The 25,608-nt window shown below is 36.9% G+C and overlaps 1 protein-coding gene across 1 annotated transcript in view; it reads right to left on the bottom strand.

Moving 5' to 3' along the window:
• PKP2 (plakophilin 2) overlaps nt 1–25,608 on the bottom strand; it is a 42,098-nt gene that overhangs the window by 14,145 nt on the left and 2,345 nt on the right. Inside the window, exons 2-6 of the mRNA XM_031589816.2 lie at nt 20,020–20,132; nt 17,196–17,890; nt 12,989–13,127; nt 10,203–10,410; nt 4,399–4,576 (exon numbers count right to left, since the gene is read on the bottom strand). Of these exons, the coding sequence (XP_031445676.2) occupies nt 4,399–4,576; nt 10,203–10,410; nt 12,989–13,127; nt 17,196–17,890; nt 20,020–20,132 (1,333 nt within the window). The remainder of the gene's footprint in view (nt 1–4,398; nt 4,577–10,202; nt 10,411–12,988; nt 13,128–17,195; nt 17,891–20,019; nt 20,133–25,608) is intronic.

The raw sequence follows: 25,608 nt of genomic DNA, 5'->3' as shown, positions 1-25,608 counted from the left end.
TGGCAAGCTCATGTCGAGATCCCAGGGCTACCTAGAAATCTTAAAGTTTCGTATGCAAGTTTGTTTTCCTTGCACTTCATCAGAGTATACTGAGACAAATACATCTGTGGAAAAAAAGAACTGCAGTCAAGATCAAACATATTGCTGTAAAAAACCTCTTCTGCTATACAACTCCTGACACCTCTGCCTCGCATCAGTACTGAATAGTTAGGAATGTGCAACACGAGAGAGGGAGCTGCTGCTTGTAGGAATGCTCTCCTTTGAGAGACTTAGAACTTAAATTTTGATATAATTTAGCCATTATGACTCTGACTTCTGGCATGCTTAAATATGCTAATCCTGGTGACATGCCCAAACTATACTGCATGCTAAAGTGGATGCATGTAACTATCTACAGGCCTCATTCATCTCACACCATGCATGGTGTAACTGTGACTGACGCAGCCATCTTCCCATGTTTCAGTGTCATTGATGGAGGATCAGCTAGTACCCTGCTGGGAAATATTTTATGATCCAGGTGAGGTAAGTACAAAGAATTTTAACATAGTAAAATCAAACATGATTTTCACAGAAACAGAATGACAACATATTCAATTACGTTGCAAATTGAACCAAATGAAAGGGATTTTCCCTTAAAGACAGCACTGAGTCACACACTCGCAGACATCAGAGGAGGCTTTCGCATTGCTGTGAATGATCCATACTACTGATAAGAAGGTGGCTTTTGCTCTTGGGACTCATTCTGCCAAAACTGGTTATTTGAATTTAACTCAATTATGTGACAACAATCTCCTGAATTGCTTCATGATGTTCCTGAATTACTTCAGGAAACTGTATTCCCTTCATACCTTACACAATTTAAAATTGCAACAGGGGAGGAAAGGAATCTATAGATTTACACAGTAACACTAGGCACCAGGCTGCAAGCTGCTTTCTGGAAATAGCAAAATTCCTTTCAGGGCCTGGGAGAGCAGACAGACTAATGAGTAGACACAAGAAGATAAGAATGGATGGAAATAAACCGAAAGGAGTGGCAATGCTGTGCAAAAGGCCTTGCTTCAAAAGCTTGTTATCATTAGTCCTTTGTTCTACAACTTCAGATGGAACCTTCCATTACAAGCTTGAGCTGCCATTACATTTTCAACTAATAATAAGAGCTTTGGCCTTACTTATCTATGATTAAATGAAATGAGATGGTTATGCAGCTTCCTGGTCTAAAGTACAATGATAGCACTTTCTCAGACTACAGCTTTCCAGTCTCTATGGGTCACTGTCACAGGTAAAATAGAGCTGGGACAGACAATAGAACAACAACAGTGATGAAAAATGAAGTGTGGTATCTATTTTACTTCCTGGGGAACCATGAGCAATGGTTAGCTGACTTTTCTGAAAATGGCTGTCTGAGAAGTTTTGAAGAATTAGGGTACATAGGGCTACAGGAAAGTCCAGTTACAGAGCAGTTTTAAAGGAGGACTCCAGGGAAACTCAGCAAATGTAACCATTAGCTCCAGCACCTAAAATAAAATACTTTGCAAAAAGAGGAGCAACCTGTAAACATCAATTCTAGAAAGTTCAGTCCTTCAAGGCAACACCCAGGATAATGTTCCCATTAGCAGCTTCAGCAGATCACGTTCTGTCCCTGAATAATGGAAATATTTTGCACTGCAAAACTTTTGGAACAGGTATTTCAAGGAAAAAACACCACAAGATCACTATCAGCATTCAAAGTATAATAGAAAGCCTTCTACTAAGCCTTCCTTTTAATTCACAGGAAAAGTCATCCCAAACTTTTGTATAATAATATTCAAACTCATATATCCTGCACGCTTTTGGCATCTTGCATTTTCAGACTTGGAGGAAGAATATGGAGGAGGAAGCTAAATATCTCCACTTAGCCAATCCATTCATATTGGAACAGGAGACAGTACTATTATGCAAAAAAACAGCAAGAGTTGTCTTGTCTGTGAAAGTCTGCAGTTTAATACACCAGTTTTACTTAATTGGCTTTTGTCAGACAACCAGAGAAGTCTTTTGATTTGCTTTACTCCACATGCTCAGGGCACAATGATTTTTATCATATTTCAGGACTGAACAATACCATCATTTATTCTAACTGTCAATGCTAAATTTTGCATTGTACGCAGCTTCATTTTGATCTGTAAAGTTTTGTGACCTACAGTTTCTGTGAAACTGTCAGAAGCAAAGCTTTAGGACAAAAAGCAGATCTTGAGAATGGGATTAACAAATCTGTTCAGCTCCTTATCAGTAAGTGAATGTACAGACCCAGGGAGCTGAAGTTTGGGATTCCACAATATGTCTTGCAGTTACTGGTTTGCAGAATAGGGAGTGTTCTGGTTGTTCATTCATTCCAATTCTAGCATCTGCAATATTATCTACTAGATGTGGATTCCCTTTCTGTCCTGAAACGCTGTTCAAGAGAGCTTTAATTTATAAGTTGGTAAGTACGTGGCACCCTGTCAGATGACAGTGTTAGATTTGGACTGTGGCTGACTGTCAGGCAATGGTTGCACACAACTTTTTGAAAAGAAATTCTGGCATTCTTCTATACCTAAGCACTGTACTATGCATGATGCATGCACTTCAAAGTTCTATTTTTACTCTGTAATAGAAGCTGCAGGCTATAAACTTTATCAACATGCACAACAAACGTTAGTATTACAAAAGGGAACACTAATTACAGATTTATACTCTGGCACATTAACTTACTCTTTAAACATCTTTATAAGTATCATCATTCCCTCCATTTACAGTTGCTTTCTTGTTTTTTTTGTTTGTTTTTGTAATATGCTGTTCTTATAGATTTTGTGCAAATATGTTATTTTGAAATAGTAAATAAGTAAAGAATACTTCTGGTATATACCTCTATGTAATACTTCTAGGAATAAAGAGAAGCAAATTATTTCATATAAAAATCTTGGATTTCTGGTCTGTGCAAATATAAGTCTCATTAAAATCTATTTGCTGCAAGAAAGTATGTCGACAATCCTACAAATCAACTTTACCTGTGAATTTTCAAGATCTTATTCACCTCTCGGTTACAATTCACAGTGTTTGACCATTTTAAAATGACAAGGACTAGAACATGGACATCATACTTTTTTAAATAGACAATGTATCTTTGGGCAAAGGTCAGTTTGAGAGACTTTCATTAAGGCTGTAGAACTATCTGCAGCTTTAGAGCAGCCCTACTCACTTTCTTTACAGTTAGATACATTCAGAATCTACTTTTCTTTCATTTAAAACAACCCAGCTACTGTAACTCATTATTTGTCATATACCAAGTGGTGTCAAGTTGCTACAACAACCTCAGAAAGAGCAATACCACATTAAAACTACGAATAATTCTGCTCCAAAGCAGGAGCAGGTATAAAGTGGCATATCCAACCAGGCTGGTTTATGTACAAAACAGCTTGAGCAAATTCATATGAAAAAAATATGATCTGCTTCATTTCACAGACAACACCACTAGCCAAAGTGATTTTATTATGGGTAGTTAATGTTTCTCTGTATTTGTTTTTGAGCTATCAAAGAAAGATAAAAGTTAATTATTACTTAAACCTGAAGTTGTTTGGTAGTTGGTGGGCTGACAGAACCTTTCTGATGTGTATTTTGTATTACTAACAATCCTTTGTCCTCTGAAATCACTCATGAGTCAGACACAGGACTATTTACCCAGTACAAATTCATAGCTTACCAATGCAATCACTCTGTTGCTGGACATGTCAGCAAAACAGTTATGTACAAGGCAGAACCAGGCAGTTTCCCAAGCCTCTGAATTTTGAACTTAATTCCTCGTGCTTTACTAAAAAGAGTTTAAAACTTAGGCCATGCCTTGTCACTTATACCATTACTCCTTATTTTTTCCAGACTATGTTCTTTCATGTAAACAAAAGACACATATTTCTGATACTCACAGTAACTGCATTTTATTAAAGTGCAATGACTTTGAACTCACAAGAGACACAAAGGGGACACAAAGGGGTTGTTATTTTTAAAGGTGTATCCCATTTTAAAGACGTGACTTTTATACTTCTGTCATTTAGGGGTGGGTCTACCTTAGTAGTCTTTTGTACTATGTTTCTCTGTTCTAATCATACTATGTTCATGAGGCTGACTGCAGTAGTAGATGCACAAATGTAATTCTGTTCATCAACACCATGGCTGCAGCCTGGCCTTGATAGATTTGAACTTGTGCAAAAAGTTGGATGTGGCTAATTTTGATTCAAAAATGACTTTTTTCCTAATTGAGTTACTTACCAATCTGTATGCAAACTCTTCTCTTGGTGCCATCACAGTTCAAAGTAAGCAAGAAAATGCATGTGTGCAGGCCTGTTTTAACATCACTTTATTTTAGGTACTTGTGAACTGAATGCTCACCTCAGGCATCCTGTGGCATTGTAGAAGATATCAGGGTCAGGTAACACACTTGACTTGGGGTAATCTCGATCTGGCCAGCCAGAGCAAGGGATGAGAACAGCTTCTGTCAGGGTATGTAGGGCTTCTTTAACCAACAGGTGCTTCAGCTGGTCATTGGAAGACAAATTCCACAACAAACCTGCAATATCCAAAATAAAAGCAGAGTGGCAAAAGATTCCCCCACAGTTTGAAAGACCTAATCTCAAACTTCTTGAAGTTAATCAGTAAAAGAGCTTGTCTGGCTCTTGACATCCTCAAGAGGAGCAGAAGGATGTGATTAGAGTTCACCAGCCACCATGACACAACACTGCACAACACCCTCCCACATGTGATTGCACACTGCTCAGTCTTCAGAGTCTCCAGTGAGAATGTGGAGGCTTTTTTATTTCCTCTCATGAGATAAGTATTTTGGCATTCAGTCATATGTGGACTAAATTAATGTGCTCTTCTTTACCCTGAGCTGCTGCAATTAGCCATAGTAAGTACTTATAAGAGGCTCTACAATGTCAAAAAAAGAATCTGAACTACACTGTGGAGTCTCTTTGTTCAAGAAGTACTTAAATTTAACTTTGCTGAAGTGTGAAATGGGTGCCTATAGATTCATACGTCTTCTCTCTAGGGATATGGAAAAAATGGGAAAAAATTAGTGAATGCACAAGGAATTTGATTTCCTATGTCCTTCCATTGAGCAGGTAACTGACAGAGCTTTTGGACATACTGTAACATACTTTCGTGACTGGAAAGTGCAGCATAAGTTTTACCTTGACACTGAAAATAAATAAAATAAATAAAATAAATACCTCTGAAGGTTCAATATTGCATCACTTATTAATTTTGACCATGTCCCACAGCTGTATGAGGTTCACAAAGAGAGTAGTTTCTAACATAAAGCTCCCCTCACGGAGGATGCAGATAGCTGTCTGACACAGGAAAACATGGATGTACATTCACGGCAATGTACTGCAACTCAGAGAGTGAACTTTTCCTGAGTAACAGGACTTTGATCCAAGAGAAAGTGGCACTGAAAAAGGATGTACTCATATGTGTATTAGAGGCAGAACTCTCTATATAATATCTGACTGAAAAGAATGGTCTTTCACTGCTCTGCACACCACTGCCAATTTGCAGCTATCTCAATCACCAAAGTAACACAAATGAAAGAACCTCCAATGCCTATGATCACTTACACATTTCCAGAGAGGAATTCATCCCTATTAGATGCCTGGCAGACTGGCTGCACTTTCAAGTACCATCAAAATGCTGGATAATAAACTTAAAAGGGGCGTAGATGTGAGGTACAAACAGTGAGTTTATAGGTCTATGGGAATCTGCTGGAAGATGGGAGATGCCCATTACCACGTTTCTCGAACACTTGTTAACAAAATTCCCCATAGAAGGGAAAAATTAAGCTTAATCACTGGTTGGCTGTTACTGTCCACATATTTGTCACTAAACAAAAAATTAAATAACACTGCACACTTTGTTTACTTACAGTGTACAAACACTGAAACAAGTATCCAATATAATACTGTAAAATTGGTTAGCTCTGCTTCTGTTCTATTCCAACAGATGAAAAATCTTTTTAAAGTAGTCTTCCCCTAGACATGTATTTCTGCTTTTTGCTTACAAAGGCATTCATTGTTTCCCCCACTTGCTGCTCTAAGTTTCACAGACCTCCTCCTCCAAACACTGGCAGGGTATTAGTGAACGTTCCTTTCATCAGCTCACAACAAAAAATGTTTCTTTTGTCTCTCCTTACACTTTGAATTTAATTACAGCTATTGTGAGCAAGAGTAAAATCAAAACAAAACCCAGCCAGAAGCAGCCGTTCCTTCTTCTGGGATCAGCTCTCCAACCTCTGAATTAGGGGATAAAAAGAAGAATGTACTTTCCTGAGGGATAAGTAAGGCTTACAGGAAATCAGACATGCAATCCAAAGGGCATTGGTTAGGGAAGCATGTTAAGACAGAACGGCACAAATGCATAGGCACAAGGACAGAATATCATACTAGAAGAAACAAGTGCATTCTGAATTATAGATGGATAGCTAGAATAGAGGTCAAAACTTTCAGAACAGAATCTGAATATTGCTTACATTGTAAATTTTCTGACAAATCCTGCCTTTGCCTGCAGGCACTGTCTCACTGAGGTCAGAAGGATTCTCTCAGTGGCATTCTGGTTTTGAACAAATTGGTCATTTAAAGAAATATCTTTAAAAGTAGGCTCTTTTCTTGCAGCCATATGCTGTAATGTATTTATAGTGGCATATTTTTCCTTTAGATGGTTATTTGGGAAAATGGGTGGGGTACACTTTGAAATTTATTTTTCTTTTTATGACAGATCTGTTTGTGCAGTAATCTTCCCTGCAGAAAGAATTTTCTTTCAATTCTTAGATTTATGCTGCATGATAACAAGATCAAGAGGTTAGGTACTCCCTAGAGGCTCATCTGGCTTACCTTCAAAAGTTGATCTTTTTTTGTTCATGCCTCAACCATTTTCCTTTCTGATCCTCAGTGTGCTCACTAAATACTTAAAAATGGCATTCCTCTCTTGGCTCCTGCACTGTCTCAAAGTGACATCTCTCATTGCTCAGGAGTAACCTCATTCCTTTTGTAAAAGATATGCAAGAAGTTTGTATGTCAAACAAAGGACAAAGACTATGGCTCCTTTACTTTAGTTTGTATCAATGACTTTATAAGAAACTAGCAAACCCAGTCAACTCAACCTTGTGGAAGCCTTGTTTTCCCTAAGAGTAAAGCACAGAATTTGCATGGAGAAACATGCAAATTGCTTTTCTGGAAATAGGCATTACGTAAGCTAGTCCATGGCACTGTTCAGACTATCATAAGCACACAGACACTTCGGTGGGTATACTAGTTTGGTGCTTTTTGTGCATTCTCCTGGGATGCACAGACTATGGCAAGACACAGTACTTGCTATCATCAGCATGTACCTGTATATATTTTCATTGCTTTCAGTCTTTTCACAGCACAAAACAAGGCACGCTACATGATTATGCTCAGGCTGTTTACCTCAGCCTCAATTTGCTCTCACCAGCATTTCTGATGTTCACATGGGAGCATACACAAAGTGAAGAGAAGCTGCAGCTTCTTTGTGGAGTCAACACAAAGGAGTCAGATTTTTGATCTTGAGAAATCACACTTTCCTGATATTCCTAGGGCTTCTTAGTTCTTCTCTTTATAGTGAAAAAGAGAGCAGGAAGAAAAGCCAAGACAGAAGAAAACACAGGTCTTTAAAATATTCTTTGAGGGATACTATATATGATATAGCTTACTATTGGGCAGAGGTACACTGGTATCAACTCTGCTGCTACTAATTAGGCACTGACCTTAAAGATAAGCTTCTAAGGCTGAGATGTATTTTTCTTATGTGCAGAAGTATAAGATCATATTGCTTATTTTTTAAAGGCCTAGTACCAGGCTTCCTACACAGAGGTGGAAACAAAAAGCTTTCATCTGCTGAGCTTAGACATCTTTATTAATACTTTTTATTAATGAGTATCGCATGCTTTCTATCCTTGGACAGGAATCTCACACGAGAGTTTAGCATGTTATCATCACGTACCAAGATCATTTTACTGATCTCTTATTGGGGAAGACATTCAGCTAGTTATCATATCATATTTTTGGAAGTCTCTAATGTATAGGCAACTAATAATTATGACGTGGGAAGACAGGTAGGCTTCTCTTGTTGAAGGAGTGAATTCCTAAGAATCTACATCAACATTTTCCTGGAAGCATACTGTTATAATACTGTTGTGCAATTGCATGCATAGCTATGATACTCTTCAAGTCCCAAGAGAAGACTGTCTGCAGCCTGCTCCTTGTCTGTCTTCAAGAGGTGGGAAAGAAATGCGGCTGGAAGCAACATCGATATTCTCAGAGAAAATCATTCAACAAGGCTGCCCTCCAATCTGTGGTCTCCTTGCAGCTTCCTAGGGAGCCTGAAGAATTTCTCAAGTAATGATAGAAAATCTGCTGTAGTGCCATTTTCTCCAAGAGACCCATTGTACTTCTTTCGGACTGCATATTTGGTCTTGAACATAGTACAATGTTTCTCTTATCTTTTATTTTTAAAGCCATGCTTTGCACCTCATAGGCATGAAATTACATCAGAATATTTTGCCTTATGATAGCCAAAACAGCCTGCTCAATACTGTTTAAATATTTTGCTGGTGTCTTGAATGCTTCATACATAAAGGTCATGCTCAATGACAGCCGTAACTGCAGAAAAAAAGGCACATGTCCATCCACTTTCACATGGATGAAGGGAAAGACTGCAACATTCACAGTGCCTATATCCATACAAGTCCTCCTGCAAGAACAGTCAGAGGTCCTATAAGAAATGATGAAATGGCAAGCAAGAAATGAGCAAAGTTTCCTGGTCATTGTGTCATCTTTTTCACTGCTCCCCTTTCTGGTGTGTAAATGTGCAAAGAGACAACGCACTATGCAATAAACTACTTAATGACCCAATTCTGTATGTTATGAACGTGAAAAACTGTAAGACATTTGAAAGATGCATAGCAATAGAACAGTGCCAAAGAGCCAACAATACAAAACTTTGTTCTACAGCTTAGGGAGCACAGTTCAAGTACTTAAAAGAATGCAGAATTACAGAAGGTCTCAACATGCCTTTGCTACAAGGCAGGGCTGCTTGACACCTTCTGTATCTTTTTAAGCTCTGTTATTTTAATAGTTTCTGTTCCTGTTGCCTTTAAAGAACACTTAAAGTATATCCCTATTCATTTATTCATAATATTTTCTTACAGTTATATTATATAAGCCAGCTCTTCCCTTGCATACTAACTAAAATGAATGTGGGTCACAAATAGCTGATTTCCTCCAAACAAAAGGGCAGGGATGAAGGAGTGGGCATTTCTTAACTAGCTAATACAAAGCCAACAGGGCAGTAATCACAATTTTCTTGTGAGAAATGGTAACCATTTCCCCCCAGCATTCCTAATGCTACAGTGATATACAAGAGATGTAATATGGGGTTTCTGTTCCAAAGGGCTGTTCCACCAAAATCTCAATGGGCCATACTCATTTTTAACAGTTCCTCATGAAAGCTGGAACTAAAAGGATGAGGATATAACCCTCACAGAAACTGATTTATAAATGTAGGTCACTCCACTGATTGTGTCCTATTATCTTTACAATCAAATGGTTGTAAAGCAATTCTCTCTCTTGCACACAAAGGAAGCATGGTGTTCCTGTGGTAGTGTTTTCATGTCACTCTCTGAAAAGATAGATTCTGGGGTATAAAAAGCTACAAGTGAGTGAATTTAAATAAGGAAGTAATGCAACTGCATTCTTTACCCAATGCTTGACAATTCTGGGGGACAGATCCAACACAGACTTCAGAAGGGAACTCCCAGAACCACAGAGAGGGCTGAGCTGCTGTTGAGGGCAAAAAGTATGGTCCCAGGCATCTACGGGACTGCTCAGAGTAATGTTCATCAATATGGTTTGACTGAATTTGCTATTCTTTTCTAGAACATTAAGAAATTTCATTCCACAAACACACAGACACATCTTTTCTGAAGAAGCTTTGAGAGGGAAAGTTGCAGTTCCTAGCCTTTTCTTGCTGTTGGTCTTGAGTAATGAATAATCTTACCTTAAGAGAAGAATTTAGAATAGGTGACAGTGATTACTTAGTCACCAAACATTGGCCTAAGAAAGCAATTGGGCACCTGTGTACTACTTAAAGCACTTCATGCTTGAATGAACAGAGAACACTACCTGTTATTTGCTTTTTAGTTTCTACATCCTTGGTATATCGGAGTAAACGGAGCAAGATAGGGATCCCTTTCTGCTCTGACACTTCCAGTTTGTTGTCATTGTCTTCAAACACCAAGTTTCTCAAAGCACCACACACTGCTCGCTGAATATCCTCATTCTGAGCATCAAGAAGCTGTATAAGTCTGGGGATACCACCAAGTGAAAAAACCTGTGAAGAAAAGAAAACAGCAGAGAATGGTTAGATAATGATAATGACAAATTCCATTCCATCTCTCCCTTGCCAAAAGTTTAAGCATTGTTTTAGGGTCTTTTTTTTTTTCATTTTCTCATTTGAAACACTTAAAGCACAGAGCATTAATCACTTGGGCATGATACTAACCTCTGGGCTTTTGTATGACTCATAGTTAAATCCACAACTAAGGGAGGCATCATATTTTAGTAATTAATGCAAGAGAATGAAACTAAATCACTTCCAGCTCTGTCACAGATTTGACTTTCTGACAAGACATTCAATTGCTCTGTATTTTAGCTTCTATGTTGGTGAGATGGATATTTGAGATTTAGCTCTGGAACATTCATAAACTGCTTTGAGATTTCTGGATGTAATGCATTCCTGATGTGCCAAATTGTTTTTTTCTTTCTCAGAAGCCAGACTGGTGGGAAAATAATATTTTTCCCTGTCAACTTCTGTGCATGTGGTGAATATATATTAAGTAAGAATGCATTTTACTTAGTACTTGTGGCATACTGAGAAAAGAATAGTTAACTTCAAAATGTAGACAATTAAACATTGTAAGCTAGTCAACTACTGAATCCCACATGTAACAAAGACTACTCTTCAGTGTCTAATTTTTAGAAAATGGGGTTTTGGCCCCAAATGAATGAAGAATTAAGATGTTATTTTACAGCAGTTATAAGGAGGAAACAAAAAGTTTCCAAGTTCTACATGTTGTAGCAAATGATAGATTCAGAACAAGCTGTGATGTGGTATAAGCAAGCCTTGGCTCATTTAGGAATGAGTTTACTATAGAAAATAACTTACTTTCATGTAAAATTAAGGACTGCTTCCTTCAGCATCTAAAAATGCCATGTGGTTTTGTGGACAAACACACACTTGTGTAGAACTGACAGCATGTGAAAGACTCAGAAACCTAATACAACTGTTTTGAGCAGTCCTCTTAATGATAAGAGGAATTTAGTATGACTAACAGGTTTTGGGAACTGGAAGAAATGAACTACAACAAAGCCTTTTGCTCTTCATTCCCTGACAAACTACACTGAATGTCCACCTTTCCCCCGATTCTGTTGTACAAAAGGCACAGTTTCTTGCTATGGCATTGTTGACGTAATCTATTTTGCTTTCACCCAACAATCATCTATGTTCTAATGGAAATAAATACAGAAATCTGTATCTAAAGGTAAATGGAGCATAAAACACTTTGAAGGCACATTGAACCATTTTATTTTAGTAGGTAGGTCAGTTTGACACAGATACCTTAGGGTTTTGTTCGCTTGTTTGTTTTTTATTGTAAAGATTTATGCAGACTTTCTGTTGGTAAGTGGAGTTATTTGCACCTCATGTGCAGAGAAGAATTTACAAAGGTTACTGATTGACACCTGCCTTACTCTCTGGTAAACAAAGTCCACCAAAATACGGTAAGACCACATGTTTAAAAGCAAAAAAAAAAAAAAAAAAAAAAAGAAAGCCACTAGACCCAATAGAGTTACAAACTATCAGGTAACAGGAAACAAAGCATTAGGAGAAGAAGAACTCAAGCTGAATGTGCAAACATGACAAAGTGAACAAGAAAAGGTCTGATGGTCTGATGGGCACCAAATACAAAGCTCAGCTAGAGTATGTGAGACAGACAGCAAACCCAAAGAGGGCTTCAGGCTGACTGATACAGTTTGAACTTTTTAAACTCATCCAGTTGATTTTCAGGGAAGCTGTTTTGGAGAGTTCTGAATGATAAATCACCTTCAAACATCCAGTTCTGAAGCTCTGTCCTAAAACTGAATTTAAAGCTGCTAATTACACAGGTGTTTTTTTTTCCCCAAAACAGTCTGACCTACTATGAAGCAAGTTATATTTACTAAACGACTGAGGGATGTCTGGCTGTCACTGAACTGGACTGCATATACATGAATGACAGAGATTACATATAAGTAATACTGGGCACATTATGAAACAAAGCAATTGTAAAAATGTTTTAAAATTAAAATTGTTAAAATAAATAAAATAAACAACCATCACACGATGCAGAACAAAGGCTGAAAGAATTATTTTCATTTTACTCTGAAAAAAGCAGACTCTTTAGCAGCCTTAAATCATACAAAAAATCATTATAAAAGAGATAGAAGAATAGAAAATTTTCTCTATATCCATCAAGATAAGATAGAAATGAATGAACTTAGTTTGTAAAGGAAGATTTAATTACACTTTATGAATAGCTGTTATGTATACAGTAAATCCTCTGTCTTTGGGAACTTGTGGTATCCTTTTTTAAAAAGTTAATCATAAACACCTACAATTGCAAATGATTTGGATGAATCATTGATGTCTCTTCTAACTCTATATTTCCATGTTTCCTATCACAAAATGCTGAAGACCAAATTTTTGCTAACACAGACCAGTGCTACTCTACTGATCTAAAGAACCTGCAGCAAAAAGCATCAGCATATGTTAGGGAAAATATTCAACATCAGTATCCTGCAGTACTTCTTGGAATGCTCTTTCTCATTATTTGTTCTACCTGACTAAAACTTGCATAAAAACAATCACTTACTTTTCTTCTGGCTTCTGCTTTCTGGAAGCATTCATGCTGTATGAAAGTCACTGCAGCAAGTATCCTAGGTGTTGACTGTGTATTTTCACTCTTCAAGATGCTCACTGCACGCTCTAGAGTCATCTCCATTTCTGGGCTCCTTAAAAGTACAATTAGAGAAAATACAGTGAAAGACTAGAAAAATCTTTTAGCCTGTGAACTACCTTTAACAGCAGGCTATTTATTCTTTTTAATTAGCTTTTCTTAGAAATCTATTTCCTTACCAATATTATAAATGTTTTAGGAGATACTGATACTCTGGGGAATAAGCAAATCATAAATTGAATTGTTGCAGCAATGAGACATTCTGGACAAAACAAGTGATGCTTGAAATTATAAAGACAATATGGAAACATCAGCAGGTGGAAGGATTAATCGAGGAGAGCCAAAACCAAGTTACAGTGTGACTTGTACTTTTATGAAGATATCTTGATGTTCTTCTCAGCAATGTGATTATAATTTTTTGTTTGTTTTCATGCCTTTCTTCAGATTTTCACATCTCAGTCTATATAAATTCAGAGCTCAGTCCCTCACTTTCTTCAAATGTGCAGAAGTTGCTTTAGTTTAAAACAGATGGCCAAAGACTTTTTCAAGCAAAAGGAAATAAAATCACTCATTAAATTAAGTAAGTATATCACATCTGGTAGGATTAAAAATATGCATGTTCATTTTCTTCTTAATTGTCAATGTGTTAGCTTCGGTAACTATTATGTTAGAGAACCATATCAAAATTGGAAAGAGGTCACCACCCCCATTTCCTTCCTAGTAAAGGAAACAAAACAATTCATGGCACTATCAGGCGCATTAGTCCTGGGATAGGCAAGATTTACTTCTGGTTTCAAACACTCCCCACTCAGAAAAGTAACTATATATATACATATATATATATAGTGTATATATATGTATATATATATATATTTTTTTTTAACAACAACAACAAAAAAATTATAGAACCAGAACAGGGACTGTCCAGACAGGGCCAACTAGGCATTTCGTGAACCATGGTGAAGGAAGTAAATTTGATGATAATCATTTAAGTAAGTACATCTAAAATTAGAAACTGTGATGCAATTAATTTCTTTGGTAAAACAAGTATTTGGAAAACAAAATCAACTTGACTAAGAGGAGATGTTAAATAATAAATCATGCTCAGATTAGAAATGTTTTAACATGAAGAAAAGAAACACTCCTATATCATATGTTTGTGGACTGCACCAGGAATCACTGGGTTCTTCATCTCTGTTCATCTCTATCTCATTGACAGACTAGCAGGAGTGAAAACCTGGAAGCACAGGCTTGCCCAGAACAAGTGGTGGAGGGGTTATGTAAGGAAGCAGAAATCAGGTAGGCAGAAATCAGGAAGAACTCTCAGAGACAATCTTTCTACAAATGCATTTAATCAGACCAAGATATTTATGACAAAATTATGAGCTGTGAGACAAAAAAGGAAAAAAAAAAAAAGAAAAAGAATTGTGTTTGATTTTTATTTCCTCCATCTACCTTATAAATCACAGGACAGAACACAATTAATATGGCTGCAAGAACAATAAAGAGACGAAGAACAATTCTGGTACACCTGTTCCAGATGAAATTGTATTCCAGTACCCTGAGGTTTCCACTTGCCTTTACATTTCCATTTAGTATAAATCATGTTATTTTCATCCTCCTCTCTGTTGGCATTTTGAGCAAATATTCTGCCTATACAGATGCTGACAAATGCTTGTGCAAGACAAATATGAAATGAAGGGGACAGCGTATTGACAATGTCAATGGAGAGGTTCAATCAGACTGCAATTAGTGTTCCGGGCTCTACTCTGGCAATGCTTACATCTTCCAGATTTTCACTCACTTCACCTCTGATTTAAAATAAAGTAGCTATTAAATTACTTCTCATTACAAGTTGGATGCATTGTTCAGAAACCTACTTAAAAATCATCATCAATGAGTAGTGGAAAAAAGGTAGATCATATTTCTTGTTCTTAGCCTCTTTAAGAGGAACAGAAAAAACAGGCTTTTCAAGCACGGGTTTTAGCCAGTCTTCTTAAACTAACAAGGTTTTCATGACCATATTATATGCTGTGCACAGGCAAGAAAGCTTACCTGCGTGTTAGTCACTGTAATAACTTTAGAGTCCTTTGACTCCTACAGAGGGTAATGCTCCTCCAAAAGCAGTAGCCAGAATCTCTCTCTCATGTTGCATGCTGCCAGACTAGGACTGCTTTCCATTGGATGAAAATAACCTTTGCGTTCACTGAAGTTTTATCTGACAATAATATAATCTTTCACTCTTAAAGGTATTCTACGAATTGCAGCGCCCCAACTTTTGTCAAAATAGAATTTGATGAAATTATTCTATCCTATCCTCAAAACAGTTACAGGCAAACCTAAAAACCACATGGCTAATTAGCTGATGACAAACGGGAGGACATTCAAGCAATGGTTCTTAAACAGAACAATGATTTGACAAGTGCCCCATCTTAATTATGAGGATATTAGCAAGTTTTTAACTGTTCCTCTCTACCAGAAGATGTAGAGATAGCATCTCTATATTCTGTTTCTTCTACTTTGACTTCACAGCACGAGCTATTCTTCTAAGGAAAGTCTGCAAATGCATTTCTATATTATACATGTAATTTTAAATTCTGTATAGAGCTAGTCTAAGGCTTCTTTTCAATCTTACAAAACTATTTTACATCCTCTTAATTATTAAGCCTTACCCTTGGAAAGTCCTACATTGTGATTTGCATTAAAAAGTACAAATTTATGGAAAAGTCAAATTGCTTTGAAAATGAGCTTATCTTTTCTTGTCCCTTCCATTATTAAGGGAGCAAGAGATAAGAGAACTATACATCACATAATGCAACCTTAAAATAAAAAACAATGGGAAATGACAGGAAATGCGAAAGTCATTAATAATGTTTTAGACTGAGAAGTCTTGATGGAAGAACTGTACTTCTGGTGGAATTATGAACTCAGGTGAAATATCTCTAATTTGACAGCAGCGTATACTCCAAAGCAAAATTTGGTCTACTGTGTTTTAAATACTTAATTCTGCATTAAATTGTGCAGTGCCTGGAAGTGGATGAACTAAAACGTACTATAACCAATGCAAGACTTCAGTGTTAAGCCTGTGCAGTGATGAAAATTGCAAGGTGTCCTATTAAACACATATTTTAGACATCTGGAAAGTGTATGATATCCCCATACATTATTACACATTATTGCCTAAGCAAACATAACAAATACTGACCTCAGTCAGCTAAAATGACTGTAGTTTTCTCCCTTGTAAGAGTCTAGTGATCCAGTTCTCCTGGGGAATTATCTTGCACACTAATTTTCATCATCCTCTCACTAAGATAAGCTGTTGTTATATTTTACAGAAGCTTTATTAAACTCTGAGTAGACTAAATAGCCCCCACATTCCCCGCAAAAACTAGCTCTGAATCCAAAGTAAAACCAGCTTATTTGAAAATTAAACAAATTACACACAAGAAAATGAAATATTAGTACTGAGATATGTAAAGATTTGCTAAAGGAACTTCAGAAACTTTCAAAAGCATTTCAAATCATTTTCATCTGTAACTTCCAGCAGAAGTTAAACTAAAAAATTGGCACTTAAGCAATTACACTGTCAAATAGATTTCCATTAGGTCACAAATCTACCACATGGAGTTCAACATGGTCCCAAGCAAATCACAATGACTGAAGATAAATGCTTACATCTGAAGGCATGAAAAACATTTTGGCTGACATTTCTGCAGGCAGACAACTAGATTCCAATGTCTGTACCCACAAAAGAACAACCAAAACTGCTTGTACAAAAGATGGAATATCAAAATAGCTGTCTGTGATGAAGTTACCTGGTTTCTGAGGAGCCCAATATTTGCTAATACATTACACTGTATTGTTATTTAGGTTGTAAATTTCTCAGCATCTACTCCGTGTCTCCATAGGTGTATGATTAACTCTTAGCAAAAGGTGGTCCCAAACCTGAGCAAGCAGTGTGGACCCTATAGTATATATAAACGCACACTTTTTTCCCCCCTTTCCTATGTTGCACTAGAAGTGGATTTTTACACCGTGTTAGCTGTCAGTTTACTTTCCTTTCTCAAACAAATCTGTTCTTTTCAGTTGTGACATTTAAGTAAGAATTCTTTGTTGGGCTTACCCTAGCTGAGATCCATTGATGGTGGCTTGTTCACTCTGCAGGAAACTGTTTCTCCCCGCTGCTGCCATAGCAGCTGTCAGTGTCATCCTCTTACCATCTGGTTCTGCAGCAACACTGGTTACTGAAGCTGGCTGGGAAGCTTCCCTCCTGGTCTGTGCGCTTCTGAGAGTAGTTTGGTGCCAGCTGGACCTTAAAGATTGCCTGTTCTGATATCCAAAATGGGAAGCAGTTGGTGATCTCACTTGTCCCATTGCACTGCCTGAAGTCAGGTAGTTTTCCTTCTCTAAAAGGTTGGTCATACTGCGACTGTTGCCTGCTTGATGGTACCTTTGTACAGGGGGGCTAAGAGGGGCACTATCAGGGATGGTGTCATTAATAGCCCCCAACTGGGAGTGTCTTTTAAGAGAGTTTCCCCTGCTCACTGTATCACGAATTGTGTAACCAGCAATCTCAGAACGAGCATATCTTGGTGGGACAGTCCCATTGGATCTCCTATAATTTCCATGCCTTGGGGAGAATCCAGTTGAAAACATTCTGTCATAGTGAAAATCATTGGACACATATGACAATCTTTTGGGACCTCGCTGGGGTGAAACCTCTAATCTCTTCAGAGGTTGTCTTTGAGCTCTTTCTTCCATTGCCTTGTAAGCAATTCTTGTTCCCCAGCCATTTGTATAAGAGGATGGTGACGCAACCTGTCCAAGAGTACAGAAGAGAAAAGGAATCACGGTAAGAACATCACATTTAGGATTAATGGCAAAGAAACCAAACCAGAAAAGATAAAAATGTTAAGGTCTACTGTAAGAATAACAAAATTTGAACATTACTAAAACTGGATATTAAATGAGATTCTGCAACACTTCTTCGTATTTACCTTATAGACATAGGTGAACAAGTATGATGTAAATATTAGGAGGCAAGTCTAGTCTGCCATCATTAACTCAAAATAGGATTCAGTTTTACTTGGTAGAGAAAAGTCTGTTTGTTAATGGAGATTTTAGTTTCAGTTTGAAACTCCTTGAGGATTAACATTCACATCAGCTACTGAAATGAAATTCAAGGCTGTCTGATAGAAGACAATTTATCAGTCAGATACTAAAACAATATACTAAAATGCCTGTATATCGTTACAGTGTACAGCTAGAAAGGAAACTGAGAGGTTATTTAGCTCTTCTGTTCACTCTGTGGTAGCACCTACTAAAAAAAAAAAGAGATATTTCCTTCCCTGTTTGTCTAGCCTCTTCCTAAAAATGAAGGAGATCCCATAACATTTCAAGGGAGCAAAAAATGATGATTTTAATTTTGGTGGGTGAGGATGATAAATTATCATCGTTTTCCAGTTTTCTCTTAACTCAATAAACTCAATTCCTTCAACTGCTCTTTGTAGGACATGTCTTCAAACTCTTTACTGTTCAAATGATGCATGGGTTCTCTCCATTTTTTCTATCTTTTTGTTAAACTGTTATGGTCTAAATTGGACTATTCAAGACTTTCCAGAACTATATCAACTTGGTAGACTATCTGCTTGACACAGAGGAGTGATGGCCAATATTTTAATTTTTTATTTTGTTTTAATCAGTAAGTGTAATGGCATCCAGCTGTAAACCAAAGCCCCATACATTTTATTTTCATGTTGTATTTAAGTATTATATTATCACAGGTATTTTTAAGGTAAAAGTGAAGTTACACAGAAGTTATTAATCGAAGGGACAGAGCTTAACAGATAGTGATTAAAACCCCTTTCCTTCACTGTTGAGTTGTCACTGAAGGTGACAATTGAAGGACGGAAGGACAAATGATTGCTGAATCTAATAGGTCAAGGCTAGGATCGTTGGATACATCTGTTTATTCTGCAGGAATTATGCAAGTATATATTTATGTCTTCACTAAGGCAAGGAAATGAATGCTTAGTGAAATACTAACCTTGTGGATTTTTCTGGCTTGCATGGCTGCATGGCAGAACAAATTGTCCTATTTCCTTTTTTTTTCTCCTTTCTGCCATGAAAACTGTTGTGGGAACAACCACATAATAAGTGCTCCCTCAGCCATATAATAACTGGTTATGAGCAGAGTCAAAAACCCTGAAGAAAATCAATTACTTCCCTTAGCATTTAGGCCACAAACCCAAGCAAAGAAAGTCAAAATAAGAAGTGAAGCTGTAATTAGACAGCTTAGAAACATTATTGTATTACGAGGACTGCTGAAATTCGTGTAATACTAAAACAGGTCACAGCAGGACTGCTTAAAATGATAAGGAACACGCTATGTGTCATTGTGAAACTTACGTATGTTTTGCTGTCGTTTTGGATGCTTAATTCTCTAACATATTTCACCACATTCCCAGCTCCTATTCATGTCACTCTTTATGCTGCAGGACCATGAAACTCCCTCCAGCAACTTCTAACTGCTTTGCTGGATGCATGGCACTGTGGCTTCTGGCCACTTTGGGCTATGCATGTGCTGACTGACTGGCAGCCTGGTGGGAGAGATAAAGGTCTGACTTGTAACAACCTTTGTCTTAATGGTGTGTTAATATGAATTTATTTCCTAATCTTATGCCGTTTCTCATAAAACCAAGATGGTTGCAGAACGCCTGTTTATCATACTGAGCTGAGTTTAGTTTCTGAGCTCAGAAGTCACAAGAAGAGAAAAAAAACCATTAACTCAGTTACAAAAACCTCCTTTTCTAGAAATCAGGCTTTAAAACATGAAGAAGCAAGCATGCAAACCTTGAAATAACATCTACATGCTATTATTTGCGCTAATAAAATAAATAAACTATGCACGGTAATACATTTGTTCCTGTTTGTTATGTTTTCCTCACCTGGTTGGACTGATAATATGAGAAACCATACTGAGATCTTGGTGAAAAATCATTTTCAACAATCCCCATGTTATAGACACGTTCTGGGACACTGGAAGCACGGTGTAAACTGCCTGCAAACAAAGACTAGTATTAATAAGATTTTAGCAACATCCAGAATTACTATAAAGGACTGTTTCTAGTACTAGGGAAGTGACTCATTCTGTGCTGTCAATAATATTTATTAGCTGAAAATCAGACAGGGATAAGATGGAAAGATGTTTGCATTCAGTGCAGCACAATCAAAACATAGTTATGAGGTCATGGTTCATATTTTCAGTTTCTCTTTTATTTTACTTAAGACATGTTTTTAACTTTTAAAAGTCTTACTGTTATTCATCTACTCCATGAAAGACATTTTAACACAGCAAGCTGATATTTTTAATATCCCAGATAATGACAAATTATTAAGTACTGAGAAAGAGTATCACCTCACAGCTACTGAGAAGGTTTCTTTCATTGTAACCACTTTAAATATGTATGTCCTACCTGATAGTCCCATTCTAACAAACACAGCACGCATGACTGAAGCTAAAATATTGCAGTTGTAGATTACAACTGAGAAAACTGGGTTTATGTGTATACCTTTGTTCCTGAATGCCCTAGAGACACAACTTTCACAATTGCTAAAGAAGTACAATAACTGAATATGGACTATTTACATCATAGCTGTCTGCTGATGTCTGTTCTCCCTCAGGCACTAGTTTAATGATAATATACTGAAACAGGCAGAGCTCCACTAATCTTAGTGTTTTACCCAAAGAACATGAAGAGTCCATAAACACATTCTGTGGCTTATGGATGTATATGGTGTACGGTGCTGAAAAAGAAGGGGAGTTTTATTATAGATAACATTAGAGTTTTAATGATGCTTTAAAACTATACCTGTAAGGTTCAGTAATCCAACAAATAATGTAGAAGACCCACAGCATATCTGCTTCGATAGATTCTTTATACAGCTTAGCTTTGAAGATGGAACAGTGCACTGTGTCTATTTCCTTCACTACCTTAAGCTTTGTAATAGATACAGGTGAAGTAATTGTTTATGAGATTGCAGTGTTACTATGAGAATCTGTGTACAGGAATATAAAAAACAGAGGTTTAAAGAGGTGACACTAAAGGCAAGATATACCTCAAATCTGTCATAAATGGAGTCAGTGTGGGTTGCAGAAGTTTAGGCTGAAAAGATAACAATGACTAATAAAGAAACTGGCCATGAATTTTCAATATAGCAGATATTGTCTGAGATACTACAGAAAATAAACCTACAGAAGAAAATCATTAACTTAGCCAAACTGATGGAAGTTTCTGCTTCTAAAAATATTAGGAGCCATATGCACAAAGAAATTCAGATACCAAAAGCAAGCAGGCAAGTGACTGCCTGGATTTCTGAAAGCAACTTGTGTCTCTGTCAAACTGCTGAGGCTTTTGGTTTGTGCCAAAATAAATTAGGTGCATGTAGGCATCCCTAGGTACCTCAGTATTCCTGTATCTTTCATCATTACTGCATGCAGTCAGTAAAAGCAATGGTGAAAAGAAACAAGACACTCATGTAGCAGGAACAACTTGTGAATGACTCTCTTTAGCATGTAACTACCTGAATAAATCCAAATTTGTGTATAATATATAAGCTGAATGCAATCATTTGAGGTCCTATTTATTCATATTTTCCAGCTATTTAATCATACTTTCCAATTCTTGCACTTTGGCTATACAAAACAGATTTGAACATGTACTAGGTGATTTGTTAAGACACATTTATGCTAACTTTGCATCAACGAGAGTGGAGTGATGCAGCCCAGTGAAACTCATCATTTGGACTGTACTAGTTCCTTCATGACATACAAGGCTGTCACAGCCCAATGGTTATCCAACTACATGACAAAGCGGTTAGCAGGAGATTGTTGTTTTCAAAATGCATAAATTTCCTGCCAATTTACACTGACATACAAAATCTGACGATTCACATAAATCCCTCATTTTTATGATATAATTAACATACAATTTCAGGTGCCCGGTAAGATCACATCTTACCATACTGCCCACGTTTGCCTTTTAAAGATTAGCTTTACTCATTGCTACTTACTAAAGTACTGTCATATATAATCAGTCTTTAAATAGATACTCATAGGACTGTTTCTTTATAGCTAGTATTTTTTGTCTAGTCTACTTAATGAGCAATTATTGTTATTTATCTTCTTCAAACATAAAGATGCCTTGAATAAGTCATTTTGGCATGTTTTAGTTAACTCTGAATTCTCCGTCTTTATTAAACAAACAAAATAATCTTGATAAAATAAAAACAATAGATCTGTCCATGAACCAGCATAGGGTAAACAGTTACCCTCTTTGTAAAAGCAAAAACACATTCAACCACGAATTGCAACACTCAGTTATCTCTGGCTTTAAGTGGCTTCAAGCAGCCCTCTGTTTTTAACCTTCAGTCTCCCTGTGAAACCATCCGTCAGCAAACAAAACATTTTTCTCAGTCAGAGATAAACACAGTAAATGTTAACTTGAGGAATTTCACTTTGCATTTTTGTACCTCTTGTTTGTTTGCTCTTACCATGCCAATATACTATTCTGTCAGCATTTTACCTGAAGATTTATTAGGGAGACATAAAATGTAGATTGCGAGATAGGCTGTCTACTGGTGTCAAAAGCTAAGTGTGCTAAAGGAAAAAGTGGAAACTAAAATGCTGTGCCTTTCCATTAGTTATGAGATGCAGGATAGGGCATCTAGTCAAAACTTGCTTCTGTCAGAGAGGGTTCCTTCAGTTAAGTTTTCACCACAAAACCTTATGTTTTTTGCACCTCTCAGATTTGCTCAGTATTACATATATTCAAAAGCCATTAGGGAGTCCTTCTATACTCACTGAACTGACTAAGAAAAAGACACAAAGGATGTTTCTTTTTTTTTTTTTTAACATTATGGGTTCATAGAATTTATATTTTCTAACTATGGGAATCAGTGCTTTAAGCCTCACAGAAACACTCTCTTCAGAAAATATGAAATCAGGATGCTTGACTGGATGTGATTTGCAGCAGTCAAGGAACGGATGGCTTTCCTACAGGCCCTGTGTTCCATCTGTCAGCCAACGTGAATGTATTAGAAAACTCAGGCATCTCAAAGAGCAGTCATGCGTAGGTAATTGAATGGAATCTTTTATGACAGTCTCCCCTTTCTTCAGCCAGTCTGAACTAAAGAAGCTCAAGAACAGTGGCCCTATGGATGTGGTCAGTGGAGGAGTAACGCTAAACCTCTTCACTCTCAGCCACACACAAAATGAAAACTGTATAGAAATGACCTAAATTTCACAACAGCTATGATAAAATTTTGAGATCTAGAAAAATAATTACTATCAGGAAGAAGACTGAATAGTTAACTGAGAAAATAGTCCTATTCATCTTCATGGTGGCTCTTTTGAAGCCCCCTTACGTGGATTGGTTCAACATTTCTAAAGGCCTGGAAAGTTCCTCCCCATTAATTGCTGGCCATAGCTGCAGACAAATCAATCTCCTATGTGCCTGGCCTTAGAAAAGAATAACAAGATACATCTCCAAGATACATGATGTTCAAAAAAAGATGATTACCTGCTAAGGAATTAGGTGTAGGATTCCTTTCAAATCATATGCATTGTTACCTCTCAGTTGCGAGTCTTTTTCAGCACTTTTGTACTTGAATGATTACTGTGAAAGCCAGATTTTGGCTTTAAACCCTCTACTGCAGGAAATAGCTAAGCCATATCCTGTACACACAAGTCTATTGAGGACTGTGGTATTTTCACACATCCTAAGTGCCCACCTGCTGAATATCTCTTGTCCATCGATTCTCGGGGTGGGAGGGAGATTATATCCTTGATAGACACTTTAGCGCTCCTGGTTTGTCATCTTTTAATCCTTTTTTATACTTCACAGCTCACAATGGACTGAGCTAGTGGCATTTAGGAAAAGCACATCAAAAACTTCTCTGAATCACCTCACGTAGAGAAGAAAGAACATTCTTTTTGATTATTCCCTTTCATCATAATGCCAGCGCATGCCTGGTCCCAAGTGACATTCCAACATTTTTTATTCTGCACTGGTCATGACATTCACACAAATGCTCAACTGTAAGACTTACTTTTTTCCTTCTGGATCAGCAATTAGCAGTGAGGAATTTAAGAAAGGCAATAAGAAGTATAAGTCACCAACAGGGAAATTTTTCTCTGTTTCCCTTTTCCACGAAGATACAAAAAGAAAATCACTATGAAGTTTTTCTACAAATCCCTAAAGCAAAGTAAAGAAAATTACTATTAAGAATTTTAGAAGAAGTGAAGAAATGTAAGGAAAAAATAGGGTTCTGATTGTAATTATCTAGCACTGTTGGTTTAGAAATCATATCAGTTTAAATCCTCTTTTCAAATAAGTTATAAAATCACGTGTTAGAGAATGCATCTTTACATATATCATTGAGCCCTTCAGTCTTGTGTGGCATACTACTAAATTCTGTGGTCACCTGTTACAAAACTGGCAAGGATGTAAAGGATGGAGGACTTTGATCCAGAGACTACACTAGAGAAACAGAAATACCACTGATGAATTTAAAAAGCCAATCAAAATCCAAATTGAACAAGATTAGAGGAAAGTAGAATCATAAACAGAATTACACAAGGTATAATCACTACAATAACAAACACCAGTTATTAACATAAAGGGCCATTTCTCTACCGTAAGATTTCCATTTTTAAACATTAGGAAATTTCACATGGCTGCTTTTCAGTGCAACATAATCTTTAATTTGCAAAGGTGCAGCAAACTGGAAAATTGCAGCTGTTGTTAAACTACTGCTTGAAAAGCCACTAGCAATGTTTGACAATGTTTTAAGAAGAGCTGAGATAGTTCATAATTTTAACCATTTGGCAGCAGGAGGAATTCTCAGATCTGGTGATGATCTGAATTTCTATTATAAAATAAAAAAAATGTATAGATGTCCTTAATAGGGGATGCACGTAAGGGCATAAAGCAGCAAGCAATATGGAGGTAGAAGGCAAAAATATGTTTTTCCACTTGAAGATAATGTTGAAGGCCAAATCTTTAGTCTGAAACTTCAAGGAGAAATTGTTGCCTGACAGTGTACTTCTTGAGGCTTCAAAGCTTCTAGTACAGTAAGTGGAAAATGAGCATACACGGATGACACTTGGTAAGATCTTTAGTGCCACTGATTTTTCATACCCCATTATTCTGTCCCTGGCTAATTTTAGGCATGTATGTGAATGCTCTGGTTAGGTATGTGGTAAGTACCTTGCTGAACTGAGTCTGAAATACAGATAGGACAGTTATATCACAGAGAACTTTTTCTGATGCTTTTAAACCTATTATCTTCCTTGAAACTCCAAACAATATGAGACACTTAATATATCTTGAAAATTGTACTGTTCAGTGAAGCGGGTACTTTTTTGCATGTTCAATAGTGCATATTTTCAAAAATAGCTTCCATATAAAAATGTTTTTCAAAGCATAGTAAAATGTTGTGCAAGTCTACGAAAAAAGCACAATGGGACATACACA

This window comes from Phasianus colchicus, chromosome 1, assembly GCF_987193195.1.
Source record: "Phasianus colchicus chromosome 1, bPhaCol1.hap1.1, whole genome shotgun sequence".
NCBI classification, from domain to species: Eukaryota; Metazoa; Chordata; class Aves; order Galliformes; family Phasianidae; genus Phasianus; species Phasianus colchicus.
Note: the sequence above shows the minus strand (reverse complement) of the source record. Positions and strands in the feature narration are given on the sequence as shown.